Source organism: Syngnathus acus, chromosome 17, assembly GCF_901709675.1.
Source record: "Syngnathus acus chromosome 17, fSynAcu1.2, whole genome shotgun sequence".
NCBI lineage: Eukaryota > Metazoa > Chordata > Actinopteri > Syngnathiformes > Syngnathidae > Syngnathus > Syngnathus acus.
In genome coordinates this window covers 8,468,594-8,486,539 of record NC_051102.1, presented here as the reverse complement: position 1 = coordinate 8,486,539, position 17,946 = coordinate 8,468,594, and the positions used below count along the sequence as shown (strand labels likewise).

The following is a 17,946-nucleotide window of genomic DNA, read 5'->3' as shown; positions in this document are numbered from 1 at the left end:
ATCATGAAGCAGTATTTAACAAGCAAAATGAAAAAAACAAAAACAAAAGTCACAAACTTTATGCAGAAGTGAGAGAAAAATCGACAAAGTACAGCCCGTGGATAAGGTTACATGTCAAGCTGCTCCCATGTTATCTTGCTCCCCGTCTCGAGTTACGACTGTTATTGGAAGGCGAGTCGCGCAGTTTTGTGTTTCGCGACTGCAGGTTCGTCACAGCGACTTGGAACTTCCCTGATTCCAAAACTGTTCAAATTCTCAATTAAAAACGCTGAACGAAAAGTCTCGGTTGCATTTCCGACTGGCTGCAAAAAATAGCAAACACTAAAAAAAAAAAAAGTCATCAAGGTTTGAACCCGTGACGCAAAGAATTAAGCTTACTTGGCAGAGGCTTAACCGCTGAGCTACTGTGACACAGCCTTTGCATCAGATAACGTCAAATATAGCCAACAACACTAAAGTGTGGCTAATGTTAGCATTGCCTGATGGGAGCTCTGCATCAGCTGTCATCCGATGTTTGGATGCTTTTAAGGTAAGCAAGTTCTAACAGAGAAGAGTGCGCATGGAGTGTTTTTTTTTTTAACACACATATAAGTGCTTAAAAAAAGAAAGAAAAAGTGGCTCCAGACCATTTTAGCCAATTTGGTTGTCACTTTCAATCTCAAACTATTTAGGAATAAATAATTACTTCAAATGTTATGTGCATGTTAACAAAAAGGTCAAAACTGCATAAAAGATATACATTTACAACGTCGCCCTACAGCGTCATTACCGACATTTAATGCTTTGCGCCTGCAGACATTAAAGATGATAATGAAACATAACGACGACCATACTTACGACTGTTATTGTAAGGCGTTACAATAACAGTCGTAACTCGAAACGGGGAGCAAAATAACATGGGCGCAACTTGACATGTAACCGTGTTGGGGAACGCTGATCTAGTGTGGCTTATTCATTATTTAATTTGAACTATTTTAATTAAAATCTCATATCAGCAGTCTTCACACATAAAAACACTCAATAAAGCACATGGAATCAAAAACTTGTTTTCGATCGTGCTTACCACTCCGTTTGAATAGATGCTCCGAAGTCCCGTTGTCCGAATCAAACCTTTTAACCCGTGAGTTGCTCTTCCTTTACTGATGACCTCCTGCTTCGACCGAAAATCCATAGTTGAGAATCGTTTGGATATATAATCCTTGATTGTGATATTCGGGAGCCAAGTCCTGAATCGAATCCAGAAACGCGCATCTGTCAGGCAGACGCGCATTAAACACTTAACTGTTATATACTAATGTCCACTAGGTGACGTTGATACCTTTTTGAAGATGCCTTCAAGGGCTGTTGAGCGCCTCACGGCTGAAGCGAAAGAGGGGGGCGGGGGGATCACTCAAACTGATCAATATTAATAAAAATAAAGTAGTACTACTTTGAGAAGTGCGTACACCAATGGAATAAAGTTAAGTTAAATACAATATCCCAGAAGAGTCACTGTGATTTTTGTATCTATTCTAGTTTACTCTATACACAAATGATTGCTACAAGACACGTGACCTGACTGCTAATTAGAAGATTAATTAAACAGAACGTGTCCCGTATTTATGTCTGTCTTACTTTGATTTGGTGGCCCCTGCTGGCCTAATTCTGCAAAGCTTACTCCTCAAAAATCATTTTTCTGTTGTATTTAGGAACATGCTGAGACGCGCTCTGTGTTTTGATAGTTGATTTTTAGATTTGAAAGTAAACATCGCGTTAAAATAACAGGGACCATTTCAAGGGAATGCATTTGAAATGTTTTGGAAACAAAAAGCACATTTATGACCTAAAACGTGATGCAAACTGTCATTGCGTTTCGACCGAAGCATTTTTACTAATTAAAAAAACACGACTCCCTGTTTAATCTATTATGATTTTTAAAATCCATTACACCCGAAGGGGGAAAGGGAGGGGGGCTCATTAGCGTTTAAAGCTACTGCCCCCCCCCCCCGCCCCCTCCCTCCTCACAAAAAAAAAGCCCTTGGAGAAGTCAATAATGGTTCGAGCAATTCACACATATTTATTTCTGCATTTTAGAAGCTTCAAGCCAGGGAGTGAAATCCGGACAGGTTGTTATAGCTACGCAATCCGCGGGGGTTCCGATGTCTATTTAAAAGCCCCTCGGACCCTCCCCTCGCTCCCTCCTTTAAACTACATTATATATCACACGCACTGCAATTCTCAATGAGCTCCGAAAAAAAAGCTAGACATCTTCAAATTGGCTCCTTGAGCGAGTGAGGGAACGCATCATCACAGATCACCCTTTGGCAATTTCTCGTTTGGGTCCTTAGAAAAAAGTTGCCTACTTTTTTTTTTTTTTTTTAATATATGACTGTAAGCTGCAACGGCGCGATCGCCACACGCGAGTTGATTGGCGCAAAGCGATAAAGATCCCATCATCGCCACTGTTTGTTTGTTTTGGGGTTTTCTTTTAGGGAGGGGGGGGGGCTCTTCGGTTCCGATCCTTGTGTGCGTCAGGCGGGCGCGCAACATCAGGCTTCATGCTGGAGAGGTTTGGACGAACTTTTTTAAGGATGATATGCGTTGGATGTTTCCTCCTGCTGCTCTGCGGGCTGACGCGTGTCATGGCAAGTTATCCCATCTGGTGGTAAGTCATTTCGGATGCAAAAGGCAGCTGAAGAAATATGCGTGGACGCTTTAAAGTGGTTAATTTGTGTATTTGAAGATGAGCCGCAGTCTATTTTTTTTTAATATATATTACTTTCTTTATGTAATTATTGTTTGTGCGGAAGGCTCTTATTCCGGTGCTGCTTTTTTTTCATATGTTGCAAAAGAGTTCCATTCTATTTTTTTAAAAATATTGTAGTAAACAAAAAATTTATTTATTTATACAAGCTTCAAGGTGGTTTCATTTTTGCATCATGGTCACATGGTATGCAGTTTAGTCAATTTATTATTTATTCAGAAACGCATACATTTGTTATAAAACTAAGATATGGCAGGCAGGTTTTGGTTCTGTTTGCTTTTTAGGGTGTCTCCAGAAAGTTCTTTCTGAGAGCAGCAGGTGCAGAAGTTTAGCGTGCGTGTACGCGTGGGGGGATCGTCCTCCACATTTTGGATACTTGTTGCCGCCATTTTTATTTGAAATGACTTCATTATTTCTATTTAGCAGAACTCTGAGCATACACCTGCAAAATAAGTGTCTCGATGATGATGTTTTGAATTCTATTATAGTTTGTTTTGCTGTCAACGGCATTGCATCATACTCAGAGGTGTGTCCAATATTATGTCCTCTACCGCAAATAGGGAAGTTGTGGTTTCCTAGCAGTTTGTTAGAAAACACATAGCAATCTCGACCAACATTGTGGATAGGGAAGAAATGAGCTGTGTTTTATTGAACTTTTTTTGAACTAGAATCTTTTAAAGCCGGAGCAATTTTTGCTTTGACACTAAATGTGTAGAAAACAATCAGAGAAATTATTGATATTAGGAGATTTCTTCTATTTTTTAGGTTTTTCCGAATATCACAATCTCCTTAAGAGTCACTTGGTCATTGTAAAAATTTAGCAGAATAATGAAACCCTGAGGTTTTGCTACAAGAGGCTAATGCTAATTTTGATTTGATTTTGTCCTTGGATATTGTCAACTGTCAAGATGTCTTCTCTGTCGTATCAATTGGTATGACAATCTTTTAGGAATTAAAATGATTTTTTTTCCCAACATCATACTCTTTTTACTAAGGGAAGGTTCTGCAATGTGCTCATTAAATGCTAATATTAGCCAAAAATGTCCACCCTGTCATTGTCCACCCTGTCAGCAAGCTCCTATATCGAGAGAGAGAATGTAGCCACAGATTAGCCCCTCCCTCTTTTGAAAAACCGTGTCAAGTAAAATCATAATTTCCCACTGAATAGTTTTATAGCACTGTACTTCCAATGAAGTGCAGCTCTTGATGTTTTGTAATCATGTCTGTGCGTCATCCGCAGCAAGGACAGACCTTCCGGAACATTGCAAATTAAACATAATTTATTTTTTTTATGATTCAATATTTGCACATGGTTGGATATTGGGTGTATCTTCCTGTAACAGGTCCCCTGCTGTTTAGTGATGAGAAACTCATGCTTTTGCTCAGCTGGGAGGAAATCCTGATATAATATTTGGGCCTTAGATGGAAAAAAAAAAAAAAAAAATGGGGACTCACATCAGGACCGTTGCTCCCGTTTCTACAAAACTGACAATTTCATCTGTCAGTGTATTCTCACCTAATATGGGCAATGTTTTTGAAAATGTCAGTGTGTGAGACTATTTGCCGGCAACTAAGCACACAACGGAATGAAGGCATGCTTTCCATTGTGTCATCAGAACAGAAATTCCAAAGTAGTTGACGCTTTGATTTGCGAGGTCGGATCAAGTTTGACGCAAAGACAAGACAGCGAGCAAACAGTTTGCTACATGACTGCTAGCAAACAATCACTCAATGACGTCACGCTTTTAGTTTTGCAGACGGACTTATTTGTTTGTTTCGTGGCAACCGATCCCAAAGAACGCTCGGTTGGCGTTTAGCCGAGCGAAGCCGCTGTGCCACTCTCCGGCCTCGGTGGCCCTAAGACACGGCGAAGTCTCCTCTCAACCTGCCATGACATAGCCTGGCTGCACCCGCCAAAAATAAAGTCACCCAGCAACCCCTTCCCCCTCGAGTCCACCCCACCTTTAGAAGATAAATACCTGGAGGTGAAAGCTCGCCGCACATTCCTTTTCCCAAACATATTCTCTTGATGTCAAAGTCGGCTCCAAGGCCCCGGGGCCCACGAGTAAAGTGGTAATTCTGAGGCGCCCTGCTTGGGCTTGCTGAAAAATGCATTAAACCTGCGCTGCATGTGCATGGGGGGGGCAGTGTGCACCCAGACAAATAATTGCATGTGTATATGTGTTTTGCTTAAGTATTTTTTGCAACTAGACTATCCTATGCTGATCAATGATTTCCTCAGTGCTTGGAAATCTGGATCAATGAAAGCCTTTCGTCTTTTTAGCTCGAGATATAGAACGCTGAAGTTTGTTACAACAAGTTCGCTTCAAGAATGTGTGAAGTCAACAAATAATTATTCAGGCAATTAATCATTTTGGTTGGACTGGATTTCTTGGATTTGCAATCTTGTCATTTATAACAAACTACAGTCAAGTTTTTCTTTTGCGACTGTCGGTGCTGTGGAGGCCGAGGGCTGGTTCTTCAAAATTTGCAAATGAAGAACTTCCACCAGAAGTATGGAAGTAGAAGAACGGTGGTTGCTCAAAGTTTAAATTTAGCAAGTGTAACAAGTGTTGATAAGCGTGGGATACTTTTGTCGCGAATGTCCTACGTTTCAATCAAATTCTTAATTTACTAATTTAGCTCGATGAGATTTGCACAATGAGTGCTTTAAGATTTATTGGTGTGTCAGACACGCCATCGTTTTTTTTTTTTCCACTGTGAGGCAACAGAGGTAGAGGAGGTTCAGGATGTGACTGACAAGGAGCTCTTTAAAAATGCGAGCCTGCGGCGCTTGTTTTCACCTCCTCTGCAGTATCACCATGATGAGCCTGTGATGAATTGGTCAACACGGGCTTCCTTTGCATTTGCACTCTTTTGTTGTGCGTGAGAGAGGCAGCAAAGCAAAAGTCTCCTCTGCTCCGGGATGTGGACTGAGAGTTGTGGAGAGGGGTGGGGGGCAGATGGAGTGACAAGGGCCAAAGGGAGGTCAATTTGTGATAGCCACGCTCCCGTTTACTGGCGGATGCTGCCGACTTCCTCGAGAGGGGCTATTTTCAACGTGCTCACCTTTTCTGTGATTTACTCTAGCGGTAGAAATGAGGGCAGAAATTCTGCCAGAACCAATGTGACAAATAGCTCTGACATCTGCTTGAGGGCACGTAAAAAACGTAATTCACTCACTGACACGCCGTGTGACGCCCGACAACATTGAAATGTAATCTCGAAATTCCAATTGCAATTTATGTCATTCCGATCGTCTGAAGGCATCGCGAAGGTATTCAAGGTCAGCTTTTTTTTGGGTCTCATTTGGCTTTCCACTGGGAGGTTTCTACAAGAAACAGCCTCAAGCCAGTGTCAGGACTTTTGCTAATCTTGTTGTGATTAGTCTCTGGACGAAGGGGTCAACAGATAGCGAGCTAGCCAAGCGCTACACACCTGCTCGGGTTCTACCTTTGCGTGGATGCTACAGTAGCTGCTATCGTTTGGGTGGATCATAAGATTAGTGGCAACTTTAATAGTCCGTTGACGTGGCGTGCGAACTTGCGCCAAAAAGTCACTTTGCGGCTAACCCGCAGGGCATTTGACAAAGATAATAGCGGGGCTGTTCTTTAAACAATTTATCTCTGTTGTGACTTGCGTCAAGCACTCTGAATATTGATTTTAGTGAGTTGAATAAGCAGGTCAACAGTTCAGGTATTTATAGAAAATGGTAATCCAAATAAACAAGAGACCACTGCACAGTTTTAAGCACTGGATTTCTTAGATTACTGCTAACTGAGAATATACAGTACATTGAAGATTCCACCTCAGTCTTGTAGCTGGTGATGCGGATTACAAGGTAGTTGAAAACGACATTTTCACATGAATGCCTTTGCCACAGACCGGCTTTAGTTGCTTTTGAGTTATGCTACTGGCAAACAAATGCAGACAATAACAAAAAAACATCCTTCTGCTTCACGCTTTGCTCTCGGCAGAAGCTAGCAAGACAGAGAGAAACTGAATCAACGCAAGGATGTCATGATTGAACCAAGTTTGCACTTGTTTCATCCTCAAAGGATATCGTGTGGATATTAGCCTTGATACGCTCTCTGAAGTTTCAACGTGGCGTTTGCACTCTTATTAGCCTAAGCTGGAGGCTTGTTAAGTGTGCGGACAACTAATAACAAGGTGTAGCTCTCCTGGTTGTCAGCTTAAGGTCGATGAAGACCTCGAGATGCATTGTGGGCTTTCATCTCAGACACAAGCGTTGCAATGGCAAGCCTGCAATTTCCTTGCTCACACACAGGCCAGGCCAGGTGTCTGCGAAGGTGGGGAGGAGGTTGACGGACGCCTAGCATGCTAGCACCTGATCACGCTAGATGGCATTTCTCCTCTGTTCTAAAAACCCCAGACTAATGACCTTCTGTGTGTCTAGGTCTCTCGCGGTGGGCCACCAGTACTCGTCATTGGGCACGCAACCCATCCTGTGCAGCAGCATTCCAGGGCTGGTGCCCAAGCAGTTGCGCTTCTGCCGCAACTACTTGGAAATCATGCCCAGCGTGGCAGAAGGGGTGAAGATCGGCATCCAGGAGTGCCAACACCAGTTCAGAGGCCGGCGCTGGAACTGCACCACCGTCAATGATAATCTGGCCATTTTTGGGCCAGTTTTGGATAAAGGTAAGTCTCATTTGATTTCTTCAATTGAGTGATGGCCCTAATGCTGCGAAAAAGATTGTCCCCGACGCTTTGTGACCTCCCAACAGACCATTTGACAAGTGTTGCATGTGATTTTCACGACACATTCTCAAACCACCCCGAGGAGAAAAACGGAAAAACCTGCTGGTCTCGCATGCATCGCGCTCATTCAAATCCTTCTTCAAATAGAACCGAGGCAACACTACGCCTGAAATCATGCATACAATCAAACTACGTTTGGTCTTGTTGGAGTTTTCTTTACGAGGGAATCCCCAGCTATTGTTCTGCTGTTGATCCTCTGAAGCTCCTTATACAACACCTCAGACTGAACGGTGTTTTCTCATATTATGACTTGCGGTGATGATGAATTGCAACTTCCAGACAAATGTCAAGTCATCCACAAATGCTCAAAACAAGACAAATCCAGGCAGCACGGTGTATACAAAGGTCTTCTCGACGTGCTTCTAAAGCTATACAACGATAGCACGGTTCTGAACTTATCACCCGGCTACCAGAGGTTTAACTTAAACATGTGGAGGTGAGTCAGAGCTTTAATCTCTCAACCCTTAAGACTTAATAATGAACGCTTGAGCCAGTAATAAGGAGGCCGAAGGATGAGTAGGAGGCGAGAGGGATTCTCCATCCGAGCTCCTTTTGTGGAGCAAAATGCCACCGCGTATTGCCCAAATTGCCGGGGCGCAGAGTGTTAAAGGGGAGGCGGGAACTGGGCTTCACTAGATCATTTTGATTGGATTAAGGTCAGTGAAGCCCTTAATAATGTGAGAGGTCAAAGTGGCTGGATTAAGTGCCTTTGTCAGAGGCCAACCGGAGTGAGTCGGGAGCTCCCGGGCCTTTGATAGGGCTTAGTAGGCGAGGGCTTCCATTTCATTGGCTTTGATTGATGCCGCTGTTCGTCTGTGCTACGGGCCCATTGTCCTCACTGGTGTCTGTTTGTCTGCAATTCAGACTGCAGTGTGTCCATTTCCTCCCGCTTCTTTCGGGCCAAAGGGGAGCAGGCGTCTTTATAGGTCTCACTCGCTACCCCGTAATTGCCCTCGTAATCCTCACCTTCACTATACGGAGGACAATTTGAGGTTGCAACATTTCAGCCGAGTCACCTCCTTTCACCATCAAATGCGACGGTCAAACGGTTGCCGTGCCGTCTTGCCCCGTTTCTTTTTTTCGCGCAAGCTCCACACCCCGAATCGCCAGCCCTGCCTGCGGGCTGCGTCTGCGTCAGCGCTCATTAATTTGCATTAAGTAAAGTGTCAAAACATGCACTGCAGGAATCTGCCCGTGATGAAAGGTAACAGATAGCCGTGCAGGTGTTCTCAGCGCGGCGAGCCGATCCCGGAGCTGTTTTCGGCATTCCTGGTATTCGCGTAGCACCTCCCTGCCGTCAACCTACGCTTTGTGACTCAGTTGACAGCATTACAGAGGCTTCTTCAACACAAAATGAGGCAATCGTGGTCATTTTTTCAGGTATTACAGGTATAGGTGTACACCTTCACACCTACTTCAAACCATAACGAGCTCGATCGGAAACTCGATTGACGTAACTTGGGCGTGATGTGGATGAAAAGTTTCCACCTTCCTCTCGCCTTCTACTCTTAACCAAACGAGGTTGCGGGATGCGAGTGACGACCTGCGACCTCAGGATGGCAAAGTAGAAGTATTGGGGATGAGCTAAGAGGTCTCTGCTTTTGCCGAAACGTATGTCTGTCTCAGCATGCTGGGGGAGGGAAGCTAGCACGCCGGTATATCATTAACTCTGTGCAAGAAAGAAAGAAGGGGTGTGGCAAATGGAGTTGATGGGGGGACCTTAGCCCCACTCCCTGCTGGGCTCAGCTCGGAGCACAATATCTTTGCAACCATGAGATTAAGCAGAAGAAAAAGTGCTTTTCCCCATTCACACGCCCTTTAGATTGTTTTATTAAACCATTTGAATAGGGATTTCCCCGTCTGCCGACAAGCAGGGTCCGGCCAATGCATAGTTCTCTGTTGCTATGACTTAACTTGGTCCCCACTAATCACTGGCCAGGGCAAATTTCATATAAAATATCTGGAGTCATTGTGGGACTAACGCAGCGTGACAGTGGAGGCACAATAGGGGATTCAGCCCCCCAGCAGGTTGTAGGGACCACTTGGCCTGCCGGCCGGCCGGCGTTTGGCAACGTTTGGTAGGGGAAACGCTGTCAGGGGATGCAAAGTGTCATGAAACGCCATCAATTGCTCCTAAAACCAAGAAGTGGAACTAACGCGAGAGCAGGTGAAATAAATGTTATGGTCTCTGTAATTGGCCCCAAAGGTCAACCCCATGTTGATCGCCCAAATATCTTTAGAAGGCCACCTCATAAGCTTTTTTTTGTGTAAACTAAACTGAAAGAAATGTTGTAAGGCGCGGAAACGTCATTACCCGTAACTTTTGTAAAGTTTTAGAAAAAGTCCACCACAGATCCATTTCATCCTTTTTCCCAGGTTAGCATCTCCATGTTCACATTGAGAGGCCAGGGCCTCTTTAATTGCTTCCTGGGTCTGCTCCTTTGCTCATTTTGTCCCAAGATAATCCTCTTTTCCTCACCCCGTTCATTCCTAAACTCACTTATCCTATGCAGCATCAATGTGAAGCTGCCAAAGGAGTTCATCAGGGCTCCATGTTAGAGCCACACTTGTTATGTTAAGTTAGTAACCCTTTAGATGTGGACTGGATGCAAGCAGTATTTGCAGTTTTCAGGCAACACTCGCATTTTTTTTTTTTTTTACCATCCTGACAGTTAATTTGATCAACACCGATGCCTTCCCCTCGTCAGCCTGTACTTTTTGACGGTTAGGATTCTGTTACGTTTATGGCACCCAGCTTACATACAGTAACTGTGTGGAGTGGCTGGTGGAAGATGACAGTGGGCCTTTTCTCTTGCGTCATTGTTGTCTAATGCCCTTTAGTCTTTAAACTGGTTAGAACCTGCTGGAAGGGAGGAGCTCCTTCTGCTTTTAGCTTTGTACTTGTCCTTTTCTTTCTTCTCCTGCTTCACTCTTGATCTTCGACAGAAACATGCATTAATGAGTCTTCCGAGATGCGATTCCACTTACGCGATAATCGCATTGACTTTGATAGCTGGACACCCATTGCTGCCGTCTGCGAGGCCATTTCCTAACCTTTCAAAAGCTTAATTGAGTCTCTTAATGATAGGCCTGTCAGGCCTTGCGTCTTCCTCTCATGATGCTTGATGAGTCATCACTTTACTATGTCAGCCCAGAGACAAAGGCCCTCGCTGGCCTGATTCGCAGACATGACGATTGATGTCTGGGATGAATGAAGCCCCACACTGGCACCTTTTGTGGATGCTACCCAAACACATGTGGTCGACACCAGTAATGACTTCTGTGACAGCGGTCTTGTTAGCTTGGCTTGAAAGACCTTTAGGGTTACGTAAAACAGGATCAGCAGGTTGTGACCTACTTTCTCTGTCACTAAACTCATACAGTATAGTAAGATCCGAAAAGAGAGGGTAGGAAGGAGACATGGAAAACGGGCAGAACCAGAGCTGGACATGCCTGCCGGAAACCCTAAACCTTCCGTTACCACTACTGTCATCGGAATATTTCAGAGCAAGTGTGTGTCTGCTTCCAGCCACTCGAGAATCAGCATTCGTCCACGCCATCGCCTCGGCCGGGGTGGCCTTCGCCGTCACCCGGGCTTGCGCCGACGGCTCCGCCACTATCTGCGGCTGCGACACGCGTCACAAGGGTCCCCCCGGCGAGGGCTGGAAGTGGGGCGGTTGCAGCGAAGATGTGGATTTTGGCGGCATGGTGTCCAGAGAGTTTGCAGATGCCAGGGAGAACCGCCCCGACGCCCGCTCGGCCATGAATCGGCATAACAACGAAGCCGGACGGACGGTGAGCTGACCTGCATTCTTGGTAGGAGAATTTCGGTTGTAAATGCCAAGAGTAATGAATTGCATCCTATGTTCTCCCCAGTCTCTCTATGACAAGATTTTCCTGAAGTGTAAGTGCCACGGGCTGTCTGGCAGTTGCGAGGTGAAGACGTGCTGGTGGTCTCAGCCGGACTTCCGGGTCATCGGCGACTACATGAAGGACAAGTACGACAGCGCCTCGGAGATGGTGGTGGAGAAACACAAGGAGTCGCGTGGCTGGGTGGAGACCCTGAGACCCAAGTACAACTACTTCAAGCCGCCCACCGAGCGCGACCTGGTCTACTACGAGGGCTCGCCCAACTTCTGCGACCCCAACGCCGAGACGGGCTCGTTCGGCACCCGCGACCGGGTCTGCAACCTGACGTCGCACGGCATCGACGGCTGCGACCTGCTCTGCTGCGGCCGCGGCCACAACACGCGGACGGAGAGGCGCAAAGAGAAGTGCCACTGCATTTTCCACTGGTGCTGTTACGTCAGCTGCCAGGAGTGCGTCAGGGTCTATGATGTCCACACCTGCAAATAACACACGCTTCTCCATCTTGTAGCTTCAGACCTTGGACCGGACTTGACCATCCATTGAGTCCGGCGGACGGGACTTTGCTTTCCGTTCATGGAGGACATTATGAGGCGAAGCAGCAATGACTCAGAGAGGACTGTCAAACACCATATTGGTGTTTTTATTTTGGTTTTTTTTCCCTCCAACTGTTATCTTTGTCTTCCGCGTAGTTTAGCCTGGTGCTTCCTTCTGCTGTCCCTTCTCAAGGTTTCGACCCAGATGGGGTTTGGAGTTTTTCCTTGCCCTCTTGGGGGGTTAAGATCGGGGGGGGGGGGGTCATTAATATTTGTCATCTGAGGGCATGTGAAGCCCTTTGAGACATTTCTGTGATTAAGGGCAATATAAATAAATTGGACTTGACTTGAATTCTGGACTGTTCAATTCAATTTATTTGTACGGAACCTTATCATAGAAAATTAAACTCAAAGTGCTTTAAAAAATGAATAAAAGCGGACAGCAAACCTTAACCCAAATATTCCTGTCGTCTAATGCTGCTAAGTTTGTTAATGTCTGTTTTGTGGTTCTTACATTCAATATGTCTTTGTAGAAATGTTTTGTTTTGGATTCTTTCTGTGAAAGAAATGTGTTTTAGTTTGGAAAACGTGAAGTTTGGACTCATTTCTGCATAGAGTAATTGGCATTTTAAGCAAAATAGATTTGTTTTAGTTGTTTCGTAGGCTGTTTGGAGCAAACATGATTTGGCTTGTTGCTCCACTTTTAATTTAAGATGACTCACAGTTGCTCTTCATTTTTTTTTTTTAAAGTAAAAACTACAGAAAGCTGAATTGAGTGGTCATATTGCCATTTATTAGGTACACCTGGATAGTTGAATGAAGCCTTTCTAATATTTTGACCTCCTGATTAAAAAGACAATATATTTTTTGAATAAATAAAATAATTGGAAAAAAAAAGATTCAATACATGTTAAAAAATCAGAAAAAAATCATACAATTTGCAAACATCTTTCAATTGTCTGAGTGTACCCAATAAAGGTGTAGCGTAGCATAGAAGGTGTTTTCAGACAAATTTTTAGATTCAATACAGCTAATTTCCTCTCGCTATTAATGTCATCTGATGTGTTTCTGAAAAGTTTAATATTTGCGCTCTAATTTCCTTTTTAAAGCCCAAAGTTTTGTACATACTAGTGTAAATGTTTTTTTTTTTTTTTACAATTATTTATTTTCTGCTATGTATATGTTAGTAAGTAAAACCATATTCACAAAAAACTTTTTGTCGTCTGATTTGAACATTTTACAGTAAAAGGAGATGAACTCATCCTTTAAGTCCTTTGAGACTCAACAGAATGCATCTTTTATTTTTTGAGATGCCATACAAAGAAAAAAAAAAGAGAGTTGAGAAAGATTAGAGGTCCTAAGTACTGAATGGAGTCCACAAGTGGTCCAGCTCAGCCTGCAGACCCCATATAGCGGTTTTAGAGTCCTGCGACAATGTCACCACCAGAGGCCTCATCGCATTCCTACTGAACCACATTAGCGCACACACTCCATTCAAAAAGTCATATTGTGCTTTTCATTCATGCCCAGCTAGCGCACAAACAACCAAGCAGGTGAATGAGCGAGGAGAATACAACAAAACAAAAACACATATGTGTTGTTCTGTTTAACTCAGGTTACAAACATGCAATTTTTTTTTTTGCATTGATGAACCTTGAAGTAGGTGACAGCTGATTGACAGAGTTGACGCCAAGTGAATGGGGACACAAACAAGTCCGAAAGGAAAAACATGAAACGGCAGTCAAGATGGACAGAAAGCTGGGCGGGCGGGCGGCCAGCATGCTGGCGGCCAACGCAGAGCCTCCAGAGGCCTTTGTCACCCACGTGAGACGGACATTGTTAGCAGATAGTTGCCAGAGGACGAATCATGTCCTCCCGACTGTGAGAACTTTGACACGGCCAAACTGAGAGCGGGAGCAGCCAATAACCATATAAAAGCAACACAAAGGACTTAATTGCAATCACTGAGCCCTTTACTTTTTATTTTATGGGGGGAACGCGGGGGGGTTTCACTCGGACATTCATCACTGACAACAGCAAACGTTTCAAGGTGAGGACAACCCATGTCACGTAGATGTCGAAACAACGGAATAAAGAAGAGGAAAATGTCAGACAAAATGGAAAATAGATACACAGAGATCGACGGATAACTGTGCGCATGTCATTGGAATGTGGGAGGAAAGCGGAGAAAACCGACCAAGGCATGGGGAGAACATGCAAACTCTGCACAGGAAGAAACCATTTCTGAAATACCATTGAATAGTATTTGATAAAGAAGAAATTGGACTGACCTCCCACGCTGAGGTCATCCACACCAAGCATGGCGCCACCAAGGATGAACAAATTGTTAGCATTATGTCAACTGCCAGCTAAATCAAAAATATGTTTAAGCCTAGAGAGAAACTATTAAAGAAGCAATTTTTATTTTGTGGCCTCGCCAGTCAGTGTCAAAAGGTGGCGTGGTCACGAAGGCCTATTTAGGCAAGCTTTGAGGTGCGAAGCCCGCCGCCTGCCTTCAACGCCATCTGAATGAAACGTGGGGAGAGGTGACACCTGTAAAGCCGCCTTTTGAAGTGCCTGTTTGTATTGTTGAAGCCAACAAAGAACTCTCGGCACCTTTGCCAGATAACGAGGGGCCGCTGGGGGTTGCCGCATGGGAGACGTTTTCATGCACTTCAGCTTGTGTGTGTGCGTCTCTACGTTACCGTATGATGTGGTGGTCCAGCCCAGACGCCGAATTAGTGGGGCTGCCTGCAGGGTATGACAAAGGGTCATCAGCAGATCAGAGGTGCAATGGGGAGGAGGCAGACATGATCACTCATTAGTCACCTTTTCACCCTTGCGTGTGCGCACGTGTGTATTTGTGTGTGGGTGCATGTTTATGTGTGAGTGTGCGTGCGTGCGTGCATGTAGTCCCGAGCAGTTGAAAAGGTAAGATGAACTCACCTGCATCGCCAGCAGCAGTTTCACTCAACTCTTGTCTCATTTAGGTAGTTGCCACTCACTTTTGGGGCAAAGGCAGGAAGTGCCCCATCCTGACATCTGTAAATTGTAATACAAAATAGGTGTTAACGCGACTTTTTTTATACACATTTTAATACACACATGCATGGTCAGGGGATTACTTTTACTCACACGATATTTCCCAAAGCAACTCACGAGTCCATCTTTTGGTTACACCTGCGGGATGGCGGCCATAACCGAGTGTGCGAGATGAGCCCTATCAACGACAAGGTGACGAGCGGGATGGGGGGGGGTTATGCAGCGTCAGGGGTGTGTTATCATTAGCCGGTCCTGGCGCTGGCCTCTGCTAGTTCCAGTAATTAGCTGACAAAGGGCGGCGCTTGCCTTCCCACTGATTTTCCCACACTACACTGCGGGCTCAGAATTCCAATCGGCCCCAGACCTGCAATCTCCTCGCTTTTTAGAAGGCAAATTACTGACAAGTCCCATTCTTCACAGCACTGTAATTGCTTTTTAGTGTTGTTTTTATTGAGGCCCCCCCTTCGGTCCCTCTCGCCGCCACCCCAATAAAGTCAAGCCGGGGAGGCTGCCGAGGGGGGGGGCGAAGGGTTAATATAGATAACATTAGCCCCTAATTGGAAGGTCTTGGTCAGCGGGGGAGCTCGGCTTTTTTAAGGCTGATTTTTATGTTCTAGTACCGTGCCGTGAGTTTAAAAATGATCTCCAAAAGACATGATTTTGTCTTTGCCCGCCCGGCACATCAAGTTCATTGTGTCACTCACTCACATTGATTGTTTGCGGTACCTGGCCGGTGTCACAATACAAGCAGGGAAAACGTCTCATTATGGCACTTTGAAAGAGACACCCAACATTCTTGGCTCGCGTCAAGCCGTTTTCTTCCGGATGACACTCCATGTTCTCTTCGCTGGCCAGGACTCATGTTCCAAACTCTTGCCATTTGTAGAGGCCACACTCGCATTAAAGGATGAGAAAAAAAGGAGATGATGATATATTCCAGGATATATCTGTGGAGGAGTCGACACAAATTACTAGGATGGAAATCCTGCAGAGAAACAGTCGATTGTGCACAAAATATGCAAAATGTATGCAGTGACAGGACATTCAAAAGAATGTGTTGTTTTGTAATTCGTGGTCAAATGACCTGAAGAGTACGGTCATGGGAAATAAATGGGTAGTAGGTGATAAATAAAATATGCAAATTCTATTGATTTTCTAATTGTTAGAATAAATGAAAAACACTCAAATGTCATTCATTTAAAATACAGTTAAAAAAAACATCCATATCATATAACTAAAAATGTCATTTGACTTCTTCATAGTTAAATTCTATAAAATATTTAATTTCAAATTAATGGAATATTAACATGAAACTATATCACCGTTAGGTAAATCACCAAATATAAACGAATTAAAAAATTGAAGAAAAAAAACAAAATAGAGGATTTTAGGTTGATCAAAAAATCTGTGAAGTAAAGGACGAATTTTTTACTTTTATTTCGGAATTTTGTGATTTTTGTGGGTGTTTTTTTTTTTACTTTTATTTTGGAATTTTGTGATTTTTGTGGGTGTTTTTAATGTGATTTTTCGTTTTTCGTGTGATTTTTTGGTGTTTTTTTTTGTTTTTTGTGTCATTTTTTAGTTGTGATTTTTACCTACCAGTGCCTTAAAAAAGGTGTGTGGTAAGTGTGTCATTTAGAGGGCTAGCGGGTGTGTTACGTGCACATTTTACACATGCCTTGGGGAGGCCCCCAAGCGTGAATTGACTCAGGTATCGTGCTAATTCGCCCGTGCCCTTACGTGTCCGTCGTGATGTCAGCGCGAGCGGTTTGCCACCTCTGACCCTGTCAGCCGGTCAATAAGGTGCCACGACAAGCCCGCTAATGCGTTAGCGCACCAACGCCAGCCAGAAATGAGAGGTTGCAGTAGACTGCGCAGCCTGAAGGCAGACAGGTGCGCTGTCAAGCCACACACACACATACACACACATACACACACACACACACACACACACACACACACACACACACACACACACACACACACACACACACACACACACACACACACACACACACACACACACACACACACACACACACACACACACACATCAAAACAATGTCTGGAAAAATTTTAGAACGATATCCCTGGGTGTGAATATTACCATGTTAGTCAGTCACTTGCAAATTGTAGTGGAACTTTTCCATGACACTCGAGCCACAGCTGTCTTGTCACTTTCACAGCACACTCGGTGTTCCTTTTGTTGTCTCTGTCTGTATTTTGCCATTACAAGTTGGGCAGAGTCGTCAGCATCTGCAAAAAGATGGGAAATCACACTTCACCGCAAAATAATCACTCAGGGGCAAGATGCTTTTAGATCAGTGAATTCCCAACCACGAATTATCCAAGTCCACTTAATTGTGTCCTGTTATGTCTGAGTTTTGGTTTTACTTTCCTCTCAGTTGTCCATCACCTGTGATTTTTCTGGGTGGAGTGAAAAAGGAGGCGTGTCATCAAGCATCATCTCGCAAAGACTCTACTCTTTGAAGCAACTTTCCCAAAAGGGTCGCACGTAGAACACTTTGTGAATCCCTGCTTTTGAGAAATGGACCATGCACATTCAACCGAGTCACCCTCCACTACCAAATCCACTTCCTTGGCGCGGTGCTCGTGTTTACCCTTATGGTCTTGCCAGTGAGGCTCGCATCCCGCGAGGTAACAATCGGACCTTCCTGACATCTGAGGCCACCGTGTCTTTTGGGAAGGAGCGCATCCTGCGAGGGCTTGTCTCAACCATCTGTCACGGATGTCCCAAGATGTCGCTCATTGACTCCATTGGCTCTCATGTTCTTCAGCCAGTTCTGCTTAGATGGATTGAAGGGTGACATATGAATAGAACGTCCAGTATACACTGGAGGGAAAAGTCAATTTTTTGGCCCGAGTCTTGAGATTTCATCGGTACCTGCAGCAGGTGACGAACATAACGGACAGATGTTTCAAGCTTTCTGACACAAGGCAGCACATTTGTACCTTCAG

General features: G+C 44.4%; 1 protein-coding gene and 1 long non-coding RNA gene across 2 annotated transcripts; one reads left to right on the top strand and one right to left on the bottom strand.

Moving 5' to 3' along the window:
* Positions 1-2,489: 2,489 nt before the first annotated feature.
* On the top strand, positions 2,490-13,137 carry wnt3a (wingless-type MMTV integration site family, member 3A). Its single transcript, XM_037277201.1, has 4 exons — positions 2,490-2,644; positions 7,161-7,402; positions 11,052-11,317; positions 11,399-13,137. The coding sequence occupies exons 1-4, from the start codon at positions 2,538-2,540 to the stop codon at positions 11,876-11,878; spliced, it is 1,095 nt and encodes a 364-aa protein (XP_037133096.1). The 5' UTR covers positions 2,490-2,537; the 3' UTR covers positions 11,879-13,137.
* LOC119137690 lies at positions 13,119-16,096 on the bottom strand. The gene is made up of 3 exons (XR_005100983.1): positions 15,676-16,096; positions 14,872-14,967; positions 13,119-14,676 (listed from the first exon to the last, which is right to left on the bottom strand). It is a non-coding gene; the product is annotated as an uncharacterized LOC119137690 (long non-coding RNA).
* Between the last annotated feature and the right edge of the window lie 1,850 nt (positions 16,097-17,946).